This window comes from Hemitrygon akajei, chromosome 13, assembly GCF_048418815.1.
Source record: "Hemitrygon akajei chromosome 13, sHemAka1.3, whole genome shotgun sequence".
Taxonomy (NCBI): Eukaryota; Metazoa; Chordata; class Chondrichthyes; order Myliobatiformes; family Dasyatidae; genus Hemitrygon; species Hemitrygon akajei.
Genome location: NC_133136.1, coordinates 8,674,449 through 8,692,004, shown reverse-complemented (window position 1 = coordinate 8,692,004; position 17,556 = coordinate 8,674,449). Strand labels below are relative to the sequence as shown.

At 43.0% G+C, this 17,556-nt stretch overlaps 1 protein-coding gene across 9 annotated transcripts in view; it reads right to left on the bottom strand.

The window, feature by feature from the left end:
- poli (polymerase (DNA directed) iota) overlaps positions 1-17,556 on the bottom strand; it is an 82,141-nt gene that overhangs the window by 25,562 nt on the left and 39,023 nt on the right. For all 9 annotated transcript variants that reach the window (XM_073064099.1, XM_073064101.1, XM_073064098.1 and 6 more), the window contains 3 exons: positions 7,193-7,429; positions 5,613-5,791; positions 3,335-3,426 (listed from right to left, as the gene is read on the bottom strand). In XM_073064099.1, coding sequence (XP_072920200.1) covers positions 3,335-3,426; positions 5,613-5,791; positions 7,193-7,429 — 508 coding nt within the window. The remainder of the gene's footprint in view (positions 1-3,334; positions 3,427-5,612; positions 5,792-7,192; positions 7,430-17,556) is intronic.

Sequence of the window (17,556 nt, the reverse complement as noted above, 5' to 3'; positions counted from 1 at the left end):
AGTTTATGAGCATAGTTCAAAAAAGCTGACCTGCTAATCATCTTTTGGGGGAGATTGAAGAGCCTGGCAGAAAAAGACTTGAGAGCCTGAGCAGAATTATATAACAAAAATGATTTGGTGATGTCCTCTGATCCCAGGCCACTAAGAGCTTTAGAAACAAGTAAGAGAACTTTAAATGCTACAGGAACACTTTTACAATAGGTATTCATGGAAATATAGGCAGTAATTCTTCCTCTGTAGAATTATTTATTAATGTGTATTAAGCTCCCTCTTTTCTTTCTCACTCAGCTCCAGAGAGTTGAAAAGACCAGTCTAATCTTTGTTACTTCTATTTCCAATATAGATTAACAAACACAAAATGCTGGTGGAACTCAGCAGGTCAGATTTTGGAGCCAAGACACTTTACCAGGACTGGAAAGAAAGGGGGATAGCCAGAATAAGAAGGTAGGGGAGGGAAAGGAGTACAAAATGGCAGGTGATAGGTGAGATCAAGAGAGGGGGAAGGTAGGCGGATCAGGGAAGGGGAAATGAAGTAAGAAGCTGGGAGGTGATAGGTTAAGCAGTAAAGGGTGAAAAAGAAGGAATCTGATAGGACAAGACAGTGAACCATGGGATAAAGGGAAGGAGGAGGGGCACCAGAGGGAAGTGTAGACAGGTGAGAAGAAGGACAGGGATGAGAGGGGAGCCAGAATGGGGAATGGAAAACAAGAGAAGGGGGAGAGGGGAGGGAATTTACAATTCCATTTTTAATATAATTTTTTTTTAAAAGATCCAGCAGTTAAACTGGTGGATTAAGTTTGCTATAAGAACTGGAAACCAAATGCCAGCACAATTGATTTAGGATTTAATCACGGGCTCACATTTTCTATTTAACTTTATAGGGTGCCATGGCAACATAGTGGTTGGCATGACACAATTATAGCTTAGGGTGGCAAAGTTCAGAGTTCAATTCCTGCACTGTAAGGAGCTTGTATATTCTTCCCATGAACGCATGTGTTTCCTCCAGATGCTCCGGTTTCCTCCCACAATCCAAAAATGTATCTGTAAGTAGGTTAATCAGTCATTGTTAGTTGTCCTGTGATTAGGCTCGGGTTAAATCGGTGGTTGCTGGGTGGTGTGGCTCGGTGGGCTGGAAGAGCCTGTTTCGTGCCGTATCTCTAAGTAAGAAAGAAAGTAACTAAATAAGTAACTAACTAACTAACTAAATAACTTTGTGAAGGTACAACCTTCATCTGTCTTGTCCAAGGACAAAGTTGCAAGGGAATGTCGGGGAGGTAGATCAGATGTCAATGTTCTCACAATCTGATTTATATAATATGCTGGCAGTCACGTATCTGATGGGATGATATCCTGAGATTTTCTTTTAACTGATAGTCAGCTCTCTTTGTTGAGAATTATAGGGTTGCAGGGCGGGGAAGCACCTCTGCTAAAGGGGCTTGTCATCTCCATCCCAAGACAGCTCACTCACCTTTGGGCCACTGGACACTCAACTCTCTCCTGTGGCTCCAAGTAGCAGTTTGCATGTGACAGTGGTCACACACTGGTACTTCGACAGTCAGGCTAAACCAGGTGAGGGTAGTGGTGGGTTTCATTCCCCAGTGAGATAGGGACATGCCTGTCCTAGCATGCAAAGTCAGCTCTGGTAGACTGGGCAGATGAGATTTACTGTGAGATCCAACGGCCAGGAAGGTGGTTCTGCAACACTCTGTGGAGAGCAAAGGACATGATTTGGCACAGAGGTCATGGTTATCCCCTGCAGCCAAGGAAGACCCCAGCTGTGATAACTACTCCTACCACTGGATCTGGACATATGGGTCGAGAGAGTGGAACTGACCCAGTGCAACATTATTTTCACTTTAAAATCTCTCCCATACGGGTCTCCTGTCATTGTCAGAAATGATGGACAACCATCACAGACACGTGAAGGCCAAGTCATTGGGTATATTTCAAAGTTCAGAGTTCACAATAAATTTATTATCAAAGTACATATATGTCACCGTATACAACCTGAGGTTCATTTTCTCATGGGAAATCACAATAGACACAAGAAACACAATAGAAGCAATGAAAGGCTACACTCAACAGGACGAACAACTAATATGCAATAAAAAAAACAAACTGTGCAAATATGAAAAGTGAAAAAATAAATAATAATACTGTAATAAATAAGCAATAAATATCAAGAACAAGAGGTGAAGAGACAGACAGACAGACACATACTTTATTGATCCCGAGGGAAATTGGGTTTCGTTACAGTCGCACCAACCAAGAATAGTGTAGAAATATAGCAATATAAAACCATAAATAATTAAATAATAATAAGTAAATTATTCCAAGTGGAAATAAGTCCAGGACCAGCCTATTGGCTCAGGGTGTCTGACACTCCGAGGGAGGAGTTGTAAAGTTTGATGGCCACAGGTAGGAATGACTTCCTATGACGCTCAGTGTTACATCTCAGTGGAATGAGTCTCCGGCTGAGTGTACTCCTGTGCCTAACCAATACATTATGGAGTGGATGGGAGTCATTGTCCAAGATGGCATACAACTTGGACAGCATCCTCTTTTCAGACACCACCGTCAGAGAGTCCAGTTCCATCCCCACAACATCACTGGCCTTACGAATGAGTTTGTTGATTCTGTTGGTGTCTGCTACCCTCAGCCTGCTGCCCCAGCACACAACAATAAACATGATAGCACTGGCCACCACAGATTCGTAGAACATCCTCAGCATCGTCTGGCAGATGTTAAAGGACCTCAGTCTCCTCAGGAAGTAGACACGGCTCTGACCCTTCTTGTAGACAGCCTCAGTGTCCTTGAAACTGAGTCCATACATTGTGGGAGCAGTTCAGTATTAGGGCAAGTGAAGTTGAGTGAAGTTATCCCCTTTGGTTCAAGAGCCTGATAGTTTTATCTATTTTTGTATTTATATATTTATTTATTGACATACAGCATTGAATAAGCCCTTCCAGCCCCTTGAACTGCACCACCCAGCAACTCCCAATTTAACCCTAACCTAGTCACAGGACAATCTAAAATGACTAACTAATCAACAAACTGGGACGTCATTGAACAGTGGGAGGAAATCGGAGCATGCAGAAGAAACCCACGCAGTCATGGGGAGAATGTACAATCTCTTCCTAGGCAGTGGCAAGAATTGAACCCAGGTTGCTGTACTGTAAAACTTTGTGCTAACTATGCCACTGTGCTGTTGAGGGGTATTAACTGCTCCTGAATCTGGTGTTAAGTATTATGAATTCTTTGTATAAACATGGGATAATATCACAATGGAAATGTCATCAGTATTTAAAAGGTCAACCATAAAGGTCTTACAAACCTGATTAGGAGACTAATGAGTAACTCTTCAAGTTTTGTTCGGATTTCCACCAATGAGGAGCATTTTCGGAAGGAATCTTCATTACTGAGGGACTGAGGAAAAAACATGCAAATAATTAACAACCTGTTTTAGACCCTTGCTGGAGATTAATGTTGTTCTGCATGAAAATGTCAATATCAAGTTATTTGACTGATCAGTATATCACTGGGATCTCAACACGTATATTCACTTGTCGCCTTCTAGCTTGTCCTTATTCCCCTCCCCGCTCATCACCTTCTTATTCTGTCATCTTCCCTCTTCCTTTCCAGTCTGAATGAAGGGTCTTGGCCCGAAATGAGAGGGCATATGTTAGATACATGGGCTATGACCAAAGAAAATATGGCAAAAGTCACTTAGCATCTTAGTGCAAGGGTGACTATTAGGTGCGTCAGAAATCAAACCTACAAAAATTAGTGAAATTAGTGGAAACTGCCAATATTTACAAAAAGATTTCTACCAGAAAACACAATAATACCTCCATACTTATTCTTGTTCAGTGTGAGCTCCTAGCAGCCCCAATCTCTCCCTCACTGTGGGTAATGAGCCTCTTTTTATTTGGCACCAGGACTTAGCATCTTTAATTACCAACAAAGTTAACTTAAGACTACACGTGAATTAGAATATGAGGCATCCCACAATGTAGTTACAATAGATTACATAATAAACAGCAGTATCCACCTTAAATACAGTTTTCAAAGAACATGTACTAAAGGTTCAAAGGTTCAATTTAATATCAGGAAAATGTATACAATATACATCCTGAAATGCTTTTTCTTCGCAAAACATCCACGAAAACAGAGAAGTGCCCCAGATAATGAACGACAGTTAAACATGAGAACCCCAAAGTTCCCCCCAGCTCCCCCCTCCTGCGTGTAAATGGCAGTGAGCAACAATCCCCCCCCCCCCCCACCGCTGGCAAAACAAAAAGTGTACCCGCTACTGAGCACAAACGTGAGCGAAGCGATAGCAAAGACACAGAACTTGCAGTTACCCCAAAGCCTATCGCAATTCATCCGGCATTTGGCAACCCACAGGTTCTCCCTCTCCCTAATAAGGGAGAGGGAGGTGTCCCCCATTTTCATAGTGAGCAGGAGACATAACAACAACCCGCTGGTTTACGATGTTAAAAAGTCCGTTTCGGACCTGGAAATGGAATTTTCCACCATGTAAGGCTGGAAAGGCACCATAATGCCAACCTGAGCACATCAGCTTGGTTTAGGACCCATTATGAGGATATAGAGGGGGAAGGCATTGACGTGCATACACTCAGCAAAACAACAGCAGGATGCCAAGGCAATGTTTGCGTGTGTTTGAATGCATGTGAGTAAGGAGTGTGTTTACTGAATGGTCTCCATCACAGCATAATTTTAAGTTGATTGGAGGATAGTATAAGAGGAATGTCAGGGGTAGGTTTTTTGCTACCAGAGTAGTGGAATGCTCTACCAGGGGGTGGCAATGAGGCAGATGCATCAAAGATTTTTAACAGATCTGAGACAGGCACATGGATGATAGAAAACTAGAGAACTGTGTAGGAGGGAAGGTTTAGATTGATCTTAGAGTAGGTTAAAATGTTGGCACAACCACACGGGCCAAAGGGCTAATACTGTGCTGTTGTGTTCTACACACAGTGGCTTCTTTATTAGGTACACCTGCTTGTTAGTGCAAATATCTAATCATCAAACATGTGGCAGCAACTCAATGCATGAAAGATGCAGACATGGTCAAGAGGTTCTGTTGTTGTTCAGACCAAACATCAGAATGGGGAAGAAATATCATCTAAGTGGCTTTAACCTTGTTGGTGCCAGATGGGGTAGTTTGAGCATCTCACAAACTGCTGACCTCCTGGGATTTCACATACAACAGTCTCCAGAGCTTACAGAGAACAAACATCCAGTGAGTGGCATTTTTGTGGATGAAAATATTTTGTCAATGAGAGAGGTCAGAGCAGAATGGCCAGACTGGTTCAAGCTGACAGGAAGGCCACTGGAACTCACATAACCACATGTTACAACAGTAGTGTGCAGAAGAGCATCCCTGAATGCAGATGTTGACCCTTGAAGTGATGGATTATGGCAGCAGAAGACCACAAACATACAGAAATACATACCTCCTGTACCTAATAAACTGTCCACTGAGTGCACGTTCCAAGCTCTAAATGTCAATAACTTCTGCCCAAAACAGATATTGCTCCCCTGTTCAGTTTCTCCAACGTTGTATTTTTTCTTGGTTAAGATCCTACCTGGGGTGGACCTCTGGGGGTGACAGGATAATCATCTTCTCCAAAGCTGAGCTTGTGTATTCGCTGTGCTGCGCACACTCCTAACTCTTTCTCCAGCAGGTCCAAAGGAAACGTTTGCAGAGCATGAATAGTGTGAACTCCATGAAACTCAAGGCGCCTGACGGTTTTAGGACCAATCCCTGGAATGGCATGTTAAAATACAACAGATGTAATGTCTCATGTCTCATAATCGGAAGGATGTAGAAGTAGAGAGATTTACCAGGATGCCACCTGGATTAGAGAGCATGTCTTATGTGGATAGGTTGAGTGAACTAAGGCTTTTCTCTTTGGAGCAAAGAGGATGAGAGATGGCTTGATAGAGGCGTAAAACAAGATGGGTATTGGGGTGGAGATACATCTCTATCAAAGGAGGTGTAAGGCACTCCTTTCCTCTGCTAGCCTGCAAGTAATCCATGGTTAAGGTGTTGCATCAGCTTAGTCCCCTCCGCCCCAAGCCACCCCACCCCCACCCCATGGGAGTAGGTAGTGGATATGAGCAGCTGGTGCATATCATGTCCCGGTTATGCAACCATTGACACCAGGCAGACAATCTCTGAAGAGTATTGATAATGGTTGGGGTCACCTGTCTTATAAAGACACTGCCCAGAAGAAGGCAATGGCAAACCACTTCTGTAGAATTTACCAAGAACAATCATGGCCATAGACCATCATCACCCATGTCACACGACACGGCACATAATGATGATGATGATGTTCTAAAAGAAGCATAGATTGAGTAGATAGCCAGAGACTTTTTCCCAGGTTGGAAATAACTAATACCTGGGGGCATAATTTTAAGGTAATTGGAGGAAAGTATAGGGAGGTGGGAGATGTTAGAGTTAAGTTTTTTTTACTCAGAATGGCAAGTTCGTGCATAAAAATAAAAATGCAGAAAGCATAAAATATTTTCACCTGTACACTCACTGAAGCACAACAAAGCCTAGAGATTAAGAGAGATAAGCTTTACTGTCACATGTACATGAAAGCATTGAAATATACAATGAAATTCATTGTTTGTGCCAACAACCAACACAGCCTGTAAAGTGTTGTCATGCTTCTGGTGCCAACGTAGCATACCCACGACTTACTAAACCTAACTTGTCAAGGAGGCCTTCCCTTGATTGGTTTCGACCATGGACGTCCTGTCCTAACTGTGATATGCAAACCAGGGAAGAATGATATGGAGAACGAGTAGCTCCAACTCTCCACACACTTGGCAAATCCAAAGGAAAGGCAGAGACCAATACATTGTGGCACCAGCAATGTCACTGGAGTTGCCAGTTAGCATTGAACTCAGGGCAGGACTGCTTTAGGAACTCCAGCTCCAGATTTTTCCCACAAGGTTTACGCCCAAAGCCTTTCCATGAGTGGGTATGGCCATAAGGCAGCGGACATTGCAGATCAGGTTTCCTTCTCCCAGCCACGGTAATGAGCCCCATCTACCCAAAACCTGTACACCTTAGAAACACAGAAATGCTCAGATCCCATGAATGAACATCAAAAAACCCTGAAAATTAAGTAGCTTAGTGCAGAAGTCTTACCAGGTATTTGTTTGAGATGCATGAGGTTCCCCATACAGTCTAGAACGCTTTCTGGTAACAATGTTGTTTGCCGGTTGGGTTTAAATGTCCCAGACACCAGCTTCGCCTGCAACTTATTGGACGCAATTCCTGCACTACTGGTGAGACCAATCCGTTCGTATATCGCTCCTCTCATCTCATCTCCGATTTTCGATCCAAGAGCCAAACGAACATGTTTTCCATCGGCTGGATTTAATGCTGTACAGAAATAAATTAATGAACAAAGCTGTGCTTCTTTATTTTCAGAAAATTATATAATTCGTAGTGTTCATAGTGAAAATAAATTTCAAGTTTATGGTCATTCAACCATCCACATGTACTACCAAATGAAGCAATGTTCCTAACAAGAGAAATTCCCCAGATGCTGGAAATCCAAGTAATGCATGCAAAATACTGGAGGAACTTAGCAGGCCAGGGAGCATCTATGGAAAAGAGTAAACAGTTGATGTTTTGGGCCGAGATCCTTCATCAGGACTGGAAAGGAAGGGGAGAAGTCAGAGTACGAAGGTGGGAGAGGGGAGGAAGAAGTACAAGGTGGCAGGCGAAACCAGGAGAGGAGGAGGTGATGAAGTAAAGAGCGAGGAAGTTGATTGGTGAAGGAGATAAAGGGCTGGAGGAGGAGGATTCTGATAGGAAAGACAGAAGACCATGGAAGAAAGGGAAAGGGGATGAGCACCAGACGGAGGTGATGAGCTGGTGAGAAGAGAAGATGACAGAGAGAAACAGGAATAAGCTATGGTAAGGGCGGGGGGGGGGGGGGAGGGGCAGCAATTACTAGAAGTTCAAGAAATCAATGTTAATGCTGTCAGGTTGGAGGCTACCCAGGTGGGATAGAAGGTGCTGCTCCTCCAACCTGAGTGTGGCCTCGTCGTGGCCTCAATATTCCTCCAGGCCAAAGTGTACAACATGACACATATAACCCACACACAACAGACAAAGTAATATCACCACAAATAAATTAACAACTAATAAAACGTATTTCAGAAGATTGACATGTCACATAGGATGCTTTTATGACACAAGTTAAATAAGCAAACTGTATAACACTTCTGGCACCTCATAAGTAATGAGACCTGGATGGTGGCAAGGAGTTCAGTAGTCTTACGGTCTGGGGAAAGAAGCAAGAAGATTTTCCCCCAGTACTTATCTTAATATTATGATACCTCCTGACTGATGGTGGGGGGGGGGGGGGGTCAAAGAGGTTGAAGATTGCTGATGTAATACTTTTGGTATCTCAGATGGTTTGGAAGATAGACCTATATGGTCCTCTCAACGGACCTTCCAATCCTTTGTTGGGTCTTGCTAGATGCTTCGCAATTTCCCTACCAGATGGTGATACAGCTGGTCAGGACACTCTCGATAATGCTCCTGTAAAAATTAGTTAGAATGGGGGTGGGGAATGTCTCACTCACCTCAGTCTCCTCAGGAAGTGGAGACACTGTTGTGCTAAAGAAGTGGAATTGAGAGACCAGATGTGATCATCCCTTATGTGCACTCACAGAAATTTGTATCTCCTGACTCTCACTACAGTGGTTCCGTTTCTGTGCACTGAGGAGTGGTCAGCCTGCACCTTCCTAAGGTCCACAATCATCTGTTTAGTCCTGTCCACAGTTAGACTCAAGTTGTTTTACTCACAAAATTGCAAACAAGGTTTTAGCAGTTTTCCTACCAGTACACGGTCTCAGCCTGTGTGAGTCTACTTTCGTTTATATGACAAATTACTCTCAGTATTATTTATTTACTGATTTTTTTTTGTATTTGCACAGTTTGTCTTTTTCTGTACATTGGTTGGTTGATTCTCAATTATCTCTTTATTTTACCATGAATAAAACAAATCTTAACGTAGTATATTATGATATACACTATACATTCTTTGATAATAAACTTACTTTGAACTTTTATTTCTGCAAATCACTTGAAGCTTTCAATAATATGGCAAATTGTGAATAAACTGAAGAAATATATTGTGTTATAGGAACCTGGGACTTTGAATATCACCACCACATACACGGTCACTACCTGCAGCAACCTTCCAGCTTCAGTGAAGATCTTCAAGCATAGTCTGACCTGAGGTTACAGAACATCAGCTCTCACTGGGACATAAGCATTCAGTTGAGTTTTAACCTTGGGAAATGATCCAAGGGATAAAAGAGCTAATGTGTGAGGAGCTCTAGGCTTTGGGCCTTACTCACTGGAGTTTCGAAGAATGGGGGGGGGGGGCGGATCTCACAGAGACCTATCGAATGTTGGAAGACCTAGATAGAGTGGATGTGGAGAGTATATTTCCTACAATGGGGGGAGCCTAGGACCTGAGGGCACAGCCTCAGAATAGAAGGAAGTCCATTTACAACAGGGATAAGGAGGAATTTCTTTAGGCAGATATTTGTAATCTGTGAAGTTCATTGCCTCAGACAGCTGTGGAGGCTGAGTCATTTGGTATATTTAAAACAGAGGTCAATAGGTTCTTGATTCAAAATTCAAAGTTGAAATTAAATTTGTTATCAAGGTACATACCAGTATATGTCAACATATACTACTCTCTGAGATTCATTTTCTTGCGGGCATTCACAGTAAAACAAAGGATTACAATAGAATCAATTAAAAACTACACTCAAAGACTGACAAAATGAATGTGCAAAAGAAGACGAGTGCAAATAAAAAATAAACAAGTACATAAATAATATTGAGAACATCAGTTATAGAGCCTTGAAAGTGACTTCATAAGTTATGGAATTGGTTCAGTGTTGAGGTGAGTGAAGCTATTCATGCTGGTTCAGGTGTCTGATGATTGAGGGGTATTAACTGTTCCTGACCTGGTGGTATGGGACCAAATGCCCCCGTATCCCTACCCAATGGCAGAAGCGAGAAGGGAGCACTGTCTGGATGATTAGTAAGGACATATAACCATAAAACCATATAATAATTACAGCATGGAAACAGGCCATCTCGGCCCTTCTAGTCCGTGCCGAACGCTTACTCTCACCTAGTCCCACCTACTTGCACTCAGCCCATAACCCTCCATTCCTTTCCTGTCCATATACTATCCAATTTTTTTTTTTAATGACAAAATTGAACCTGCCTCTACCACTTCTACTGGAAGCTCGTTCCACACAGCCACCACTCTCTGAGTAAAGAAGTTCCCCCTTGTGTTACCCCTAAACTTTTGCCCCTTAACTCTCAACTCTCGACATCAAGTGTTATGGGAGAGAAGACTGAAGATAGGGGTTGAGAGAGAAAATAAATTAGACATGATGGAATGGTGGAGAAGACTCGATAGGCCAAATGGCCTAATTTTGTTGTATGCCTGTCAGACATATGGAAAACGACAAGGGATAAAAGCCATGGCCAATTCAAGGTGATGCCAAATATCTCTTGGGAGCAGTGAGAGTGTGGAGTGAAACCATCTACAGTTAGGCGGAGGTAGTGAGGAGCTCGGATCAACACACAAAATGCTGGAGGAACTCGGCAGGTCCAGCAGCATCTATGATGGGGAAGGATGAGTTCTGATGAAGTGTCTCAGTCCGAAGCATCCATGTTTAGTCATTTCCATAGCTGCTGCGTGACCTGCTGAGTTCCTCCAGCATTTTGTGTGTGTTGCTCTGGATTTCCAGCATCTTGTGTCTAAGGAACTGGGATTTAAAGGTACAACACAGACAGAGGAATTAGCAAGCAGAGTCTCTCAGGGGCATTTAGAAGATGTGAAGAAGACACAAGCAGGCTTCCTGGACTTGAATATTTATCATGGCGATTAACATTCCCTCTTCTCAAAGTATTCCTGAGGGCTGGGGCGAGCGCTGAACTTATCAGATTTTTACCAAGACAGCAGCAGTTGTTACGTGTCCTGCAGGCAGTCATCTGACAGCTCATAACGTGCAGGTGGCACAACAGAGAGCTGTTCTGTCCAGGGAGAAGACTTCCCTGTAGTCTTGCTGAAAGGCCGTGTCCAGGCCTGCAATAGTAATCAAATTCAGACCTGTGTCTTACATTCCCTTACAGTTCTGCACAGCCAAAAATTACTGACTCATTTAAGTACCATAAAATGTTTTCCAGATGGATTTTAAATCTCTTGTTAGATCATAAGATTGTAAGACATCATAAGAGCAGAATTTGACCATTCAGTCCATCGAGTCTGCTGTGCCATCCCATCATGGTGGATCCCGGATCCCACTCAACCCATACACCTGCCTTCTCATCATATCCTTTGATGCCCTGTGATCAGGAAATGATCAACTTCCTCCTTAAATATACCCACAGATTTGGTCTCAACCACATTCTGTGGCAGAACATTCGACAGATTTACTACTTTCTGGTTAAAAAAAATTCCTCCTTACCTCTGTTCTAAAAGGTCACCCCTCAATTTTGAGGCTGTGCCTTCTAGTGCTGGATAGTCCACCCCCCCCCCCCCACCCCATAGGAAACATCCTCCCTATCTAGTCCTTTCAACATTCGATTCCTCTGTGTTCTTCTAAGTTCCAGTGAGTACAGGCCCAAAGCTGCCAAACGCTGCTCATGTGTTAACCCTTTCATTCCCAGAATCATCCTTGTGAATTTCCTCCGGACTCTCTCCAATGACAACACACCAGTCACATCCTTTCTGAGATATGGGGCTCTGAACTGTTGACAATACTCCAAGTGCAGCCTGACTAGTCTTTTATAAAGCCTCAGCATTATCGCCTCGTTTTTATATTCCACTCCCCTTGAAATAAATGTCAATATTGCATTTGCCTTCTTTGCCACGGACTCAGCCTGTAAATTAACCTTCCGGGAGTCTTGCACAAGGACTCCTAAATCCATCTGCACCTCTGATGTTTGAACCTTCTCTTATATGTTACATAGCTCCATGATAGCATAACGGTTAGCCCAACACTATTACAGCTCAGAGCATCAGAGTTTGGAGTTCAATTCCAAAGTCATCTACAAGGAGCCTGTGTGACATCCTTGTGGTATGAATGGAATTTTTTTTCCCAGGTGCTCCAGTTTCCTCCAACAATCCAAAGACGTAACGCTTGGTAGGTTGATTGGTCATCATAAATTGTCTCATGATAAGGTTCAAAGTAAATTTATTATCAAATTACATGCATATCACCATATATAACCCAGAGATTTGTTTTCTTGCTGACATAATCAATAAATCCAAGAAACAAAATAGAATCAACGAAAGACCATACCCAACAAGACGGGCAAACAACCAATATGCAAAAAGACAACAACTTGCGCAAATACAAAAGAAAACAATTGTAATAAATAAGTAAGCAATATTTAGTGAGAACATGAGAAGGAGAGTCCCTGAAAGGGAGTCTATAGATTGTGGAAATAATTCACTGGTGCTTGAGTGAAGTTACGCCCTCTGGTTCAAGAGCCTGATCGTTGCGCAGTAATAACTGTTCCTGAACCTGGTGCTGTGTGTCCTGAGGCTCCTGTACCTTCTTCCTTATGGCAGCAGTGAGAAGAGAGCATGACCTGGGAGATGGGAGTTCTTGATGATGGTTGCTGCTTTCCTTCGACAGCGCTCTGTGTAGATGTGCTCAACAGTAGAGAGGGCTAATGACTGGGCAGTACCTAATAATTTTTGTCGGATTTTCCATTCAAAGGCAATGGTGTTTCCATACCAGTGAGTGATGCAGCTAGTCAATATACTCTCCACCACACATCTATAGAAGTTTAGCAAAGTTTTAGGTTCGGTATGACATCTTCACAAACTGAAGGAACTAGAGGTGCTACGGTACTTTCTTCATAATTGAACTTATGTGCTGGACAGAGGACAGACACTCTGGAATGATAACACTGAGGAATTTATAGTTGCTGACTCTCTCCACCTCTGATCCCCCAATACTGACCGACTTATGGACCTCCGGTTTCCTCTTCTTGAAGTCAATAATCAACTCCTTGGTCTTGTTGACATTGAGTAGGAGCTTGTTGTTGTGGCACCACTCAGCCATCGCAGAACGGGACCATATATGCAGATAAGTCTCTGATATTAAGGGGCACTGCACAGGATCGAAAAAAGCTGGCGAAAATTGCAAACAGCCAGCTCCATCATGGGCACTAGCCTCTCCACCATCAAGGACACCTTCAACTGGCGATGCATCAGAAAGGTGGCTTCCATCATTAAGGATCACCATCACCCAAGACGTGTACTCTTCTCATTGCTACCATCAAGGAGAAATTACAGGAAGCTGAAGAGACACACAACATTTTAAGAACAGCTTCTTCCCCACTGCCATCAGATTTCTGAACAGACACTGAACACTATTTCTCATCTCTTGTTTCTCTACAAATACATATATGTAGAATACATATATAATACATATATAAAAACAAATTTCATGACACGTGAGTGACATGATTCTGATTCTGATATGGTTCTCTATCATAAACTGAGAGTGGGGAAGGGGGCAGAGAGAGAGGAACCAAGGTTGGGAAAGGGAGAAGGAAGCGGAGAGGGAGTGGGAAACACCAGAAAGTCATTCTGTAATGATAAATAAATCAACTGTTTGGAATTGAATGATTGGGCCTGGTATCTCAAGGCTGGATGTGTTTGCACTCGTGCCAACCACCCCCCCCCCCCCCCCCCATGGCACTCCTTCTCTGCCACCATCGCTCTCGGGACACTCCACTCCCACCATTTCCAACATCTTTTGCTCCCGCCAGATTTACAAGCTCACTCTCCGCTCCACGTTGACAAATACAGTACTGTGCAAAGGTCTTAGGCAACCTAGCTATATACATATGTCCTTATAAATTATGTGTGTGAGTGGGGAGAGGGGGAGAGAGAGGGGGGAGAGAGAGGGGGGAGAGAGAGGGGGAAGAGAGAGGGGGGAGAGAGAGGGGGGAGAGAGAGGGGGGAGAGAGAGGGGGGAGAGAGAGGGGGGAGAGAGAGGGGGGAGAGGAGGGGGAGGGGAGAGGAGGGGGGAGAGGAGGGGGGAGAGGAGGGGGGAGAGGAGGGGGGAGAGGAGGGGAGGAAGGGGGAGGAAGGGGAAGAGGGGGAGGGGAGGGAGGGGAGGGAGGGAGAGAGAGGGGGAGAGAGAGAAAGGGGAAAGAGAGGAGAGAGAGGTTTATTATAATTTATAGTACATTTTATGCCACTAAACAACAAATTTCATGACCTATGCCAGTGATAATAATAAACCTGATTCTGATCCACCCATGCATTATTTAACACACTAACACTTAATATCAATAGTCAGATGATATATGTTATGTATAAAAAACAATATATCAAATTAATACTTAAGTCTTCAGCTAAAATTGAATACTTTCCACTTGAGAGCACAACATTTAATTAATGTTCGTAAATGCTGAGTACATTTATTGAAACATTTTCTTGGAGCTCAGAGATCTTGCTTTGCTCGTGGCTGAGTTTCACAAGGTTGTGTTAGTCTTCCTCTTCACTTCTAAAATAAGTGGCAAGAGATTTGCCAGGAATAAATAATATTTGCATCCAAAGACGTTATGTAAAGTGTAATGCTATATTGTGGCCCAGGGGGATAGCAATAAAGACTGAGCCTTTTGTATTATGTTCCACAGAGCTGCTATTAATTTATTTATCTAGAGATACAGCGTTTATCTAATTGTGTTTTTGCGTTGCTGCATGGGATACAGAGGAACAATTATTTCACACACAGGACGGTGTGTGACTACACAGCTCAAACACCATCTATACATTTTCTGATGACACAACTATTGTTGGCAGAATTTCAGGTGAAAGCAAGGAGGAAGTGTACAGGAGTGAGATAGTTCGGCTGGTTGAACACACAACACAACCTTGCGCTCAATGTCAGTAAAACCAAGGAACTGATGGTGAACTTCAGTAAGGGGAAGTTGAGGGAACACAAGCCAGTCCTCATCAAGGGATCAGCAGTGGAAAGGGTGAGCAGTTTCAAGTCCCTGGGTGTTAACATCTCTGAAAATCTATCCTGGGCCCAACATATTGATACCACTACAAAGAAATAGGCAAGCAGCTATATTTTATGAGGAGTTTGAGAAGATTTGGTATGTCACAAATTTCTACAGATGTACCATGGAAAGCATTCTCTGTTGTTTGTGACACTGGCTGGTATAGAGGCACAGGATCAGAAAAAGTTGCACAAAAGTTTCAAACTCAGCCAATCCATCATGGATAGTAGCCTCCGCAGCATCGGGGACATCATCAGAAGGGGAACCCATCATTAAGACCCCCATCACACAGGATATGTTCTCTTCCCATTGCTACCATCAAGGAGGAGGTACGAGAGCCTGAAGGCACACACTCAACGATTCAGGAACAGCTTCTTCCTCTCTACCATCAGATTTCTGAATAGACAATGAACCCATGTACACCACCTCCCTATTTTTTCCCTATATATATACTGAAACTGTTTCTTTATGTTTTGAACTGTATTGCTCCCACAGAACAAATTTCATGATGTACTGTACACCAATGATATTGGACCTGATTCTGATCCTTTTGTGCTAGCACGACATTTAGAACTGTGCTTCAAACCGTAACACTTCACATTTCTCATTGATGACCTATCTGCCCTCCCACTATACACACAAGAGGTTCTGAACACCCTGGAAATCTTGAGCAATACACACAAAAATCTAGTTTGATACACGGCTTGTGTTTATGTTAAATCAATGTAATCTAACATTCCTGCAGTCTCTCACAGGCTAGCCCTGTGTATAATCTGATTTCCTGTTTTGATGCTATTTAGCTCCCCAATGTGATTTTCAGCCTTTTTAAAGCTCCTTTCCATGTTCATCCCCCTGCAGGTTTGGTTGAAACCTCTGCCCACAGCACAAGGATATTGGTCCTAGCTCTGTTGAGGGGCAATCCACCAACATAGAACCCATCACAATTATTACTCTCTTGACACTTTTCTTCCCCCTCCTTCAGCTGAGCCCACTACAGTGCTATGGTCTTACTCTGCCTACACTTCCCAGGGGAAATTCTTCCACCCCCCATTGATAATCAGAACTGAACACCGTGCAAAGAGCAAGATGACATCAGAGGCTTACTGGACTAACTTCCTGTAATTTCTCCCCTTCCCCTCTTCTCTTTCTCCATTCTCATTCCCCTCTCACCCTTTCTCTTCTCCTCACCTACCCATCACCACTCTCTGATGCCCCTCTTCCTTCCCGTTCTCCTATGGTCCACACTGCTCTCCCACCAGATTCCTTCTTTCTCAGCCCTTTGCCTTTTCCACCTATCACCTGCCAGCTCCTCACTCCACCACCCACCAACCTGGCTTCACCTAACACCTGCCAGCTCCTCCTCCTCCCTCCCCCACATTCCTATTCTGTCTTCTTCCCCCTTCTTTTCCAGGCCTGATGAAGGGTCCTGGCCTGAAACGTTTATTGCGTATTTCCCTCCATAGACGCTGCCGGACCTGCTGAGTTCCTCCAGCATCGTGTGTGCGTGTTCCTCAAGATTTTCACCATCTGCACAATCTCTTGTGTTTATAGTGTTCAGATAACTAGTCCCAAGATGCAACTTAATGATCATGTACAGGAGTATAATAATTTACATTTGTTCAGCAGTTTTAATTAAGCAAAAAAAAACAAGGTCTTTATAGATCTTCTATCAGACGAAATATGACTCTGAGCAAAAGAAGAAGATATTAGTAGCTAGCCTGAAAAAAGTCAAAAGGGTACTTTTAATTTTTTTTTACTTATTGACATACAGCGCAGAATAGGCCCTTCTAACCATGCTACCCAGCAATCCCCCAAATTAATCTTAGCCTAATCAAGGCACAATTTACAATGACCAATTAAACTACTAACTGGTACGTCTTTGGACTGTGGGAAGAAACTGGAACACTCGGAGGAAACCCACGTGGTCACTGGGGGAATGTACTAACTCCTTACAGGCAGTGGTGGGGATTGAACCCAGGTTGCAGGTACTGTAAAGCGCTGTGCTAACCATTATGCTACTATGCCACCATGTTCTCATAAGATAGAGGGGAAAAACACATCATCGTATTTCCTCTAAGCTGTGCGGGGGCACAGCCATGCAGAAAATGAAATGCTCTCATGCACATATCCTCTGTTGCCATACAGCTAGTATTTAATTTTGTATAATGAGAATAAATTTTGAAATTATGCAAATATAATTTTGAAATATATGTTAATATAATTGGGAAATACCCTGTAATTAATTATGTGCTGATAATACAATCCATAAATATAATCCATACTTTGAAATATTTTAGAGTTTCAACATATTTACATTGTCAGTGTTTCAAGTTACAACACTGCTATAAATTGAAACAATAAACACAGAATGGAAGTCGGTAGCTCGTTGTTAATATACTACTGACCATCTGATAGCTGATGCCGTTTGG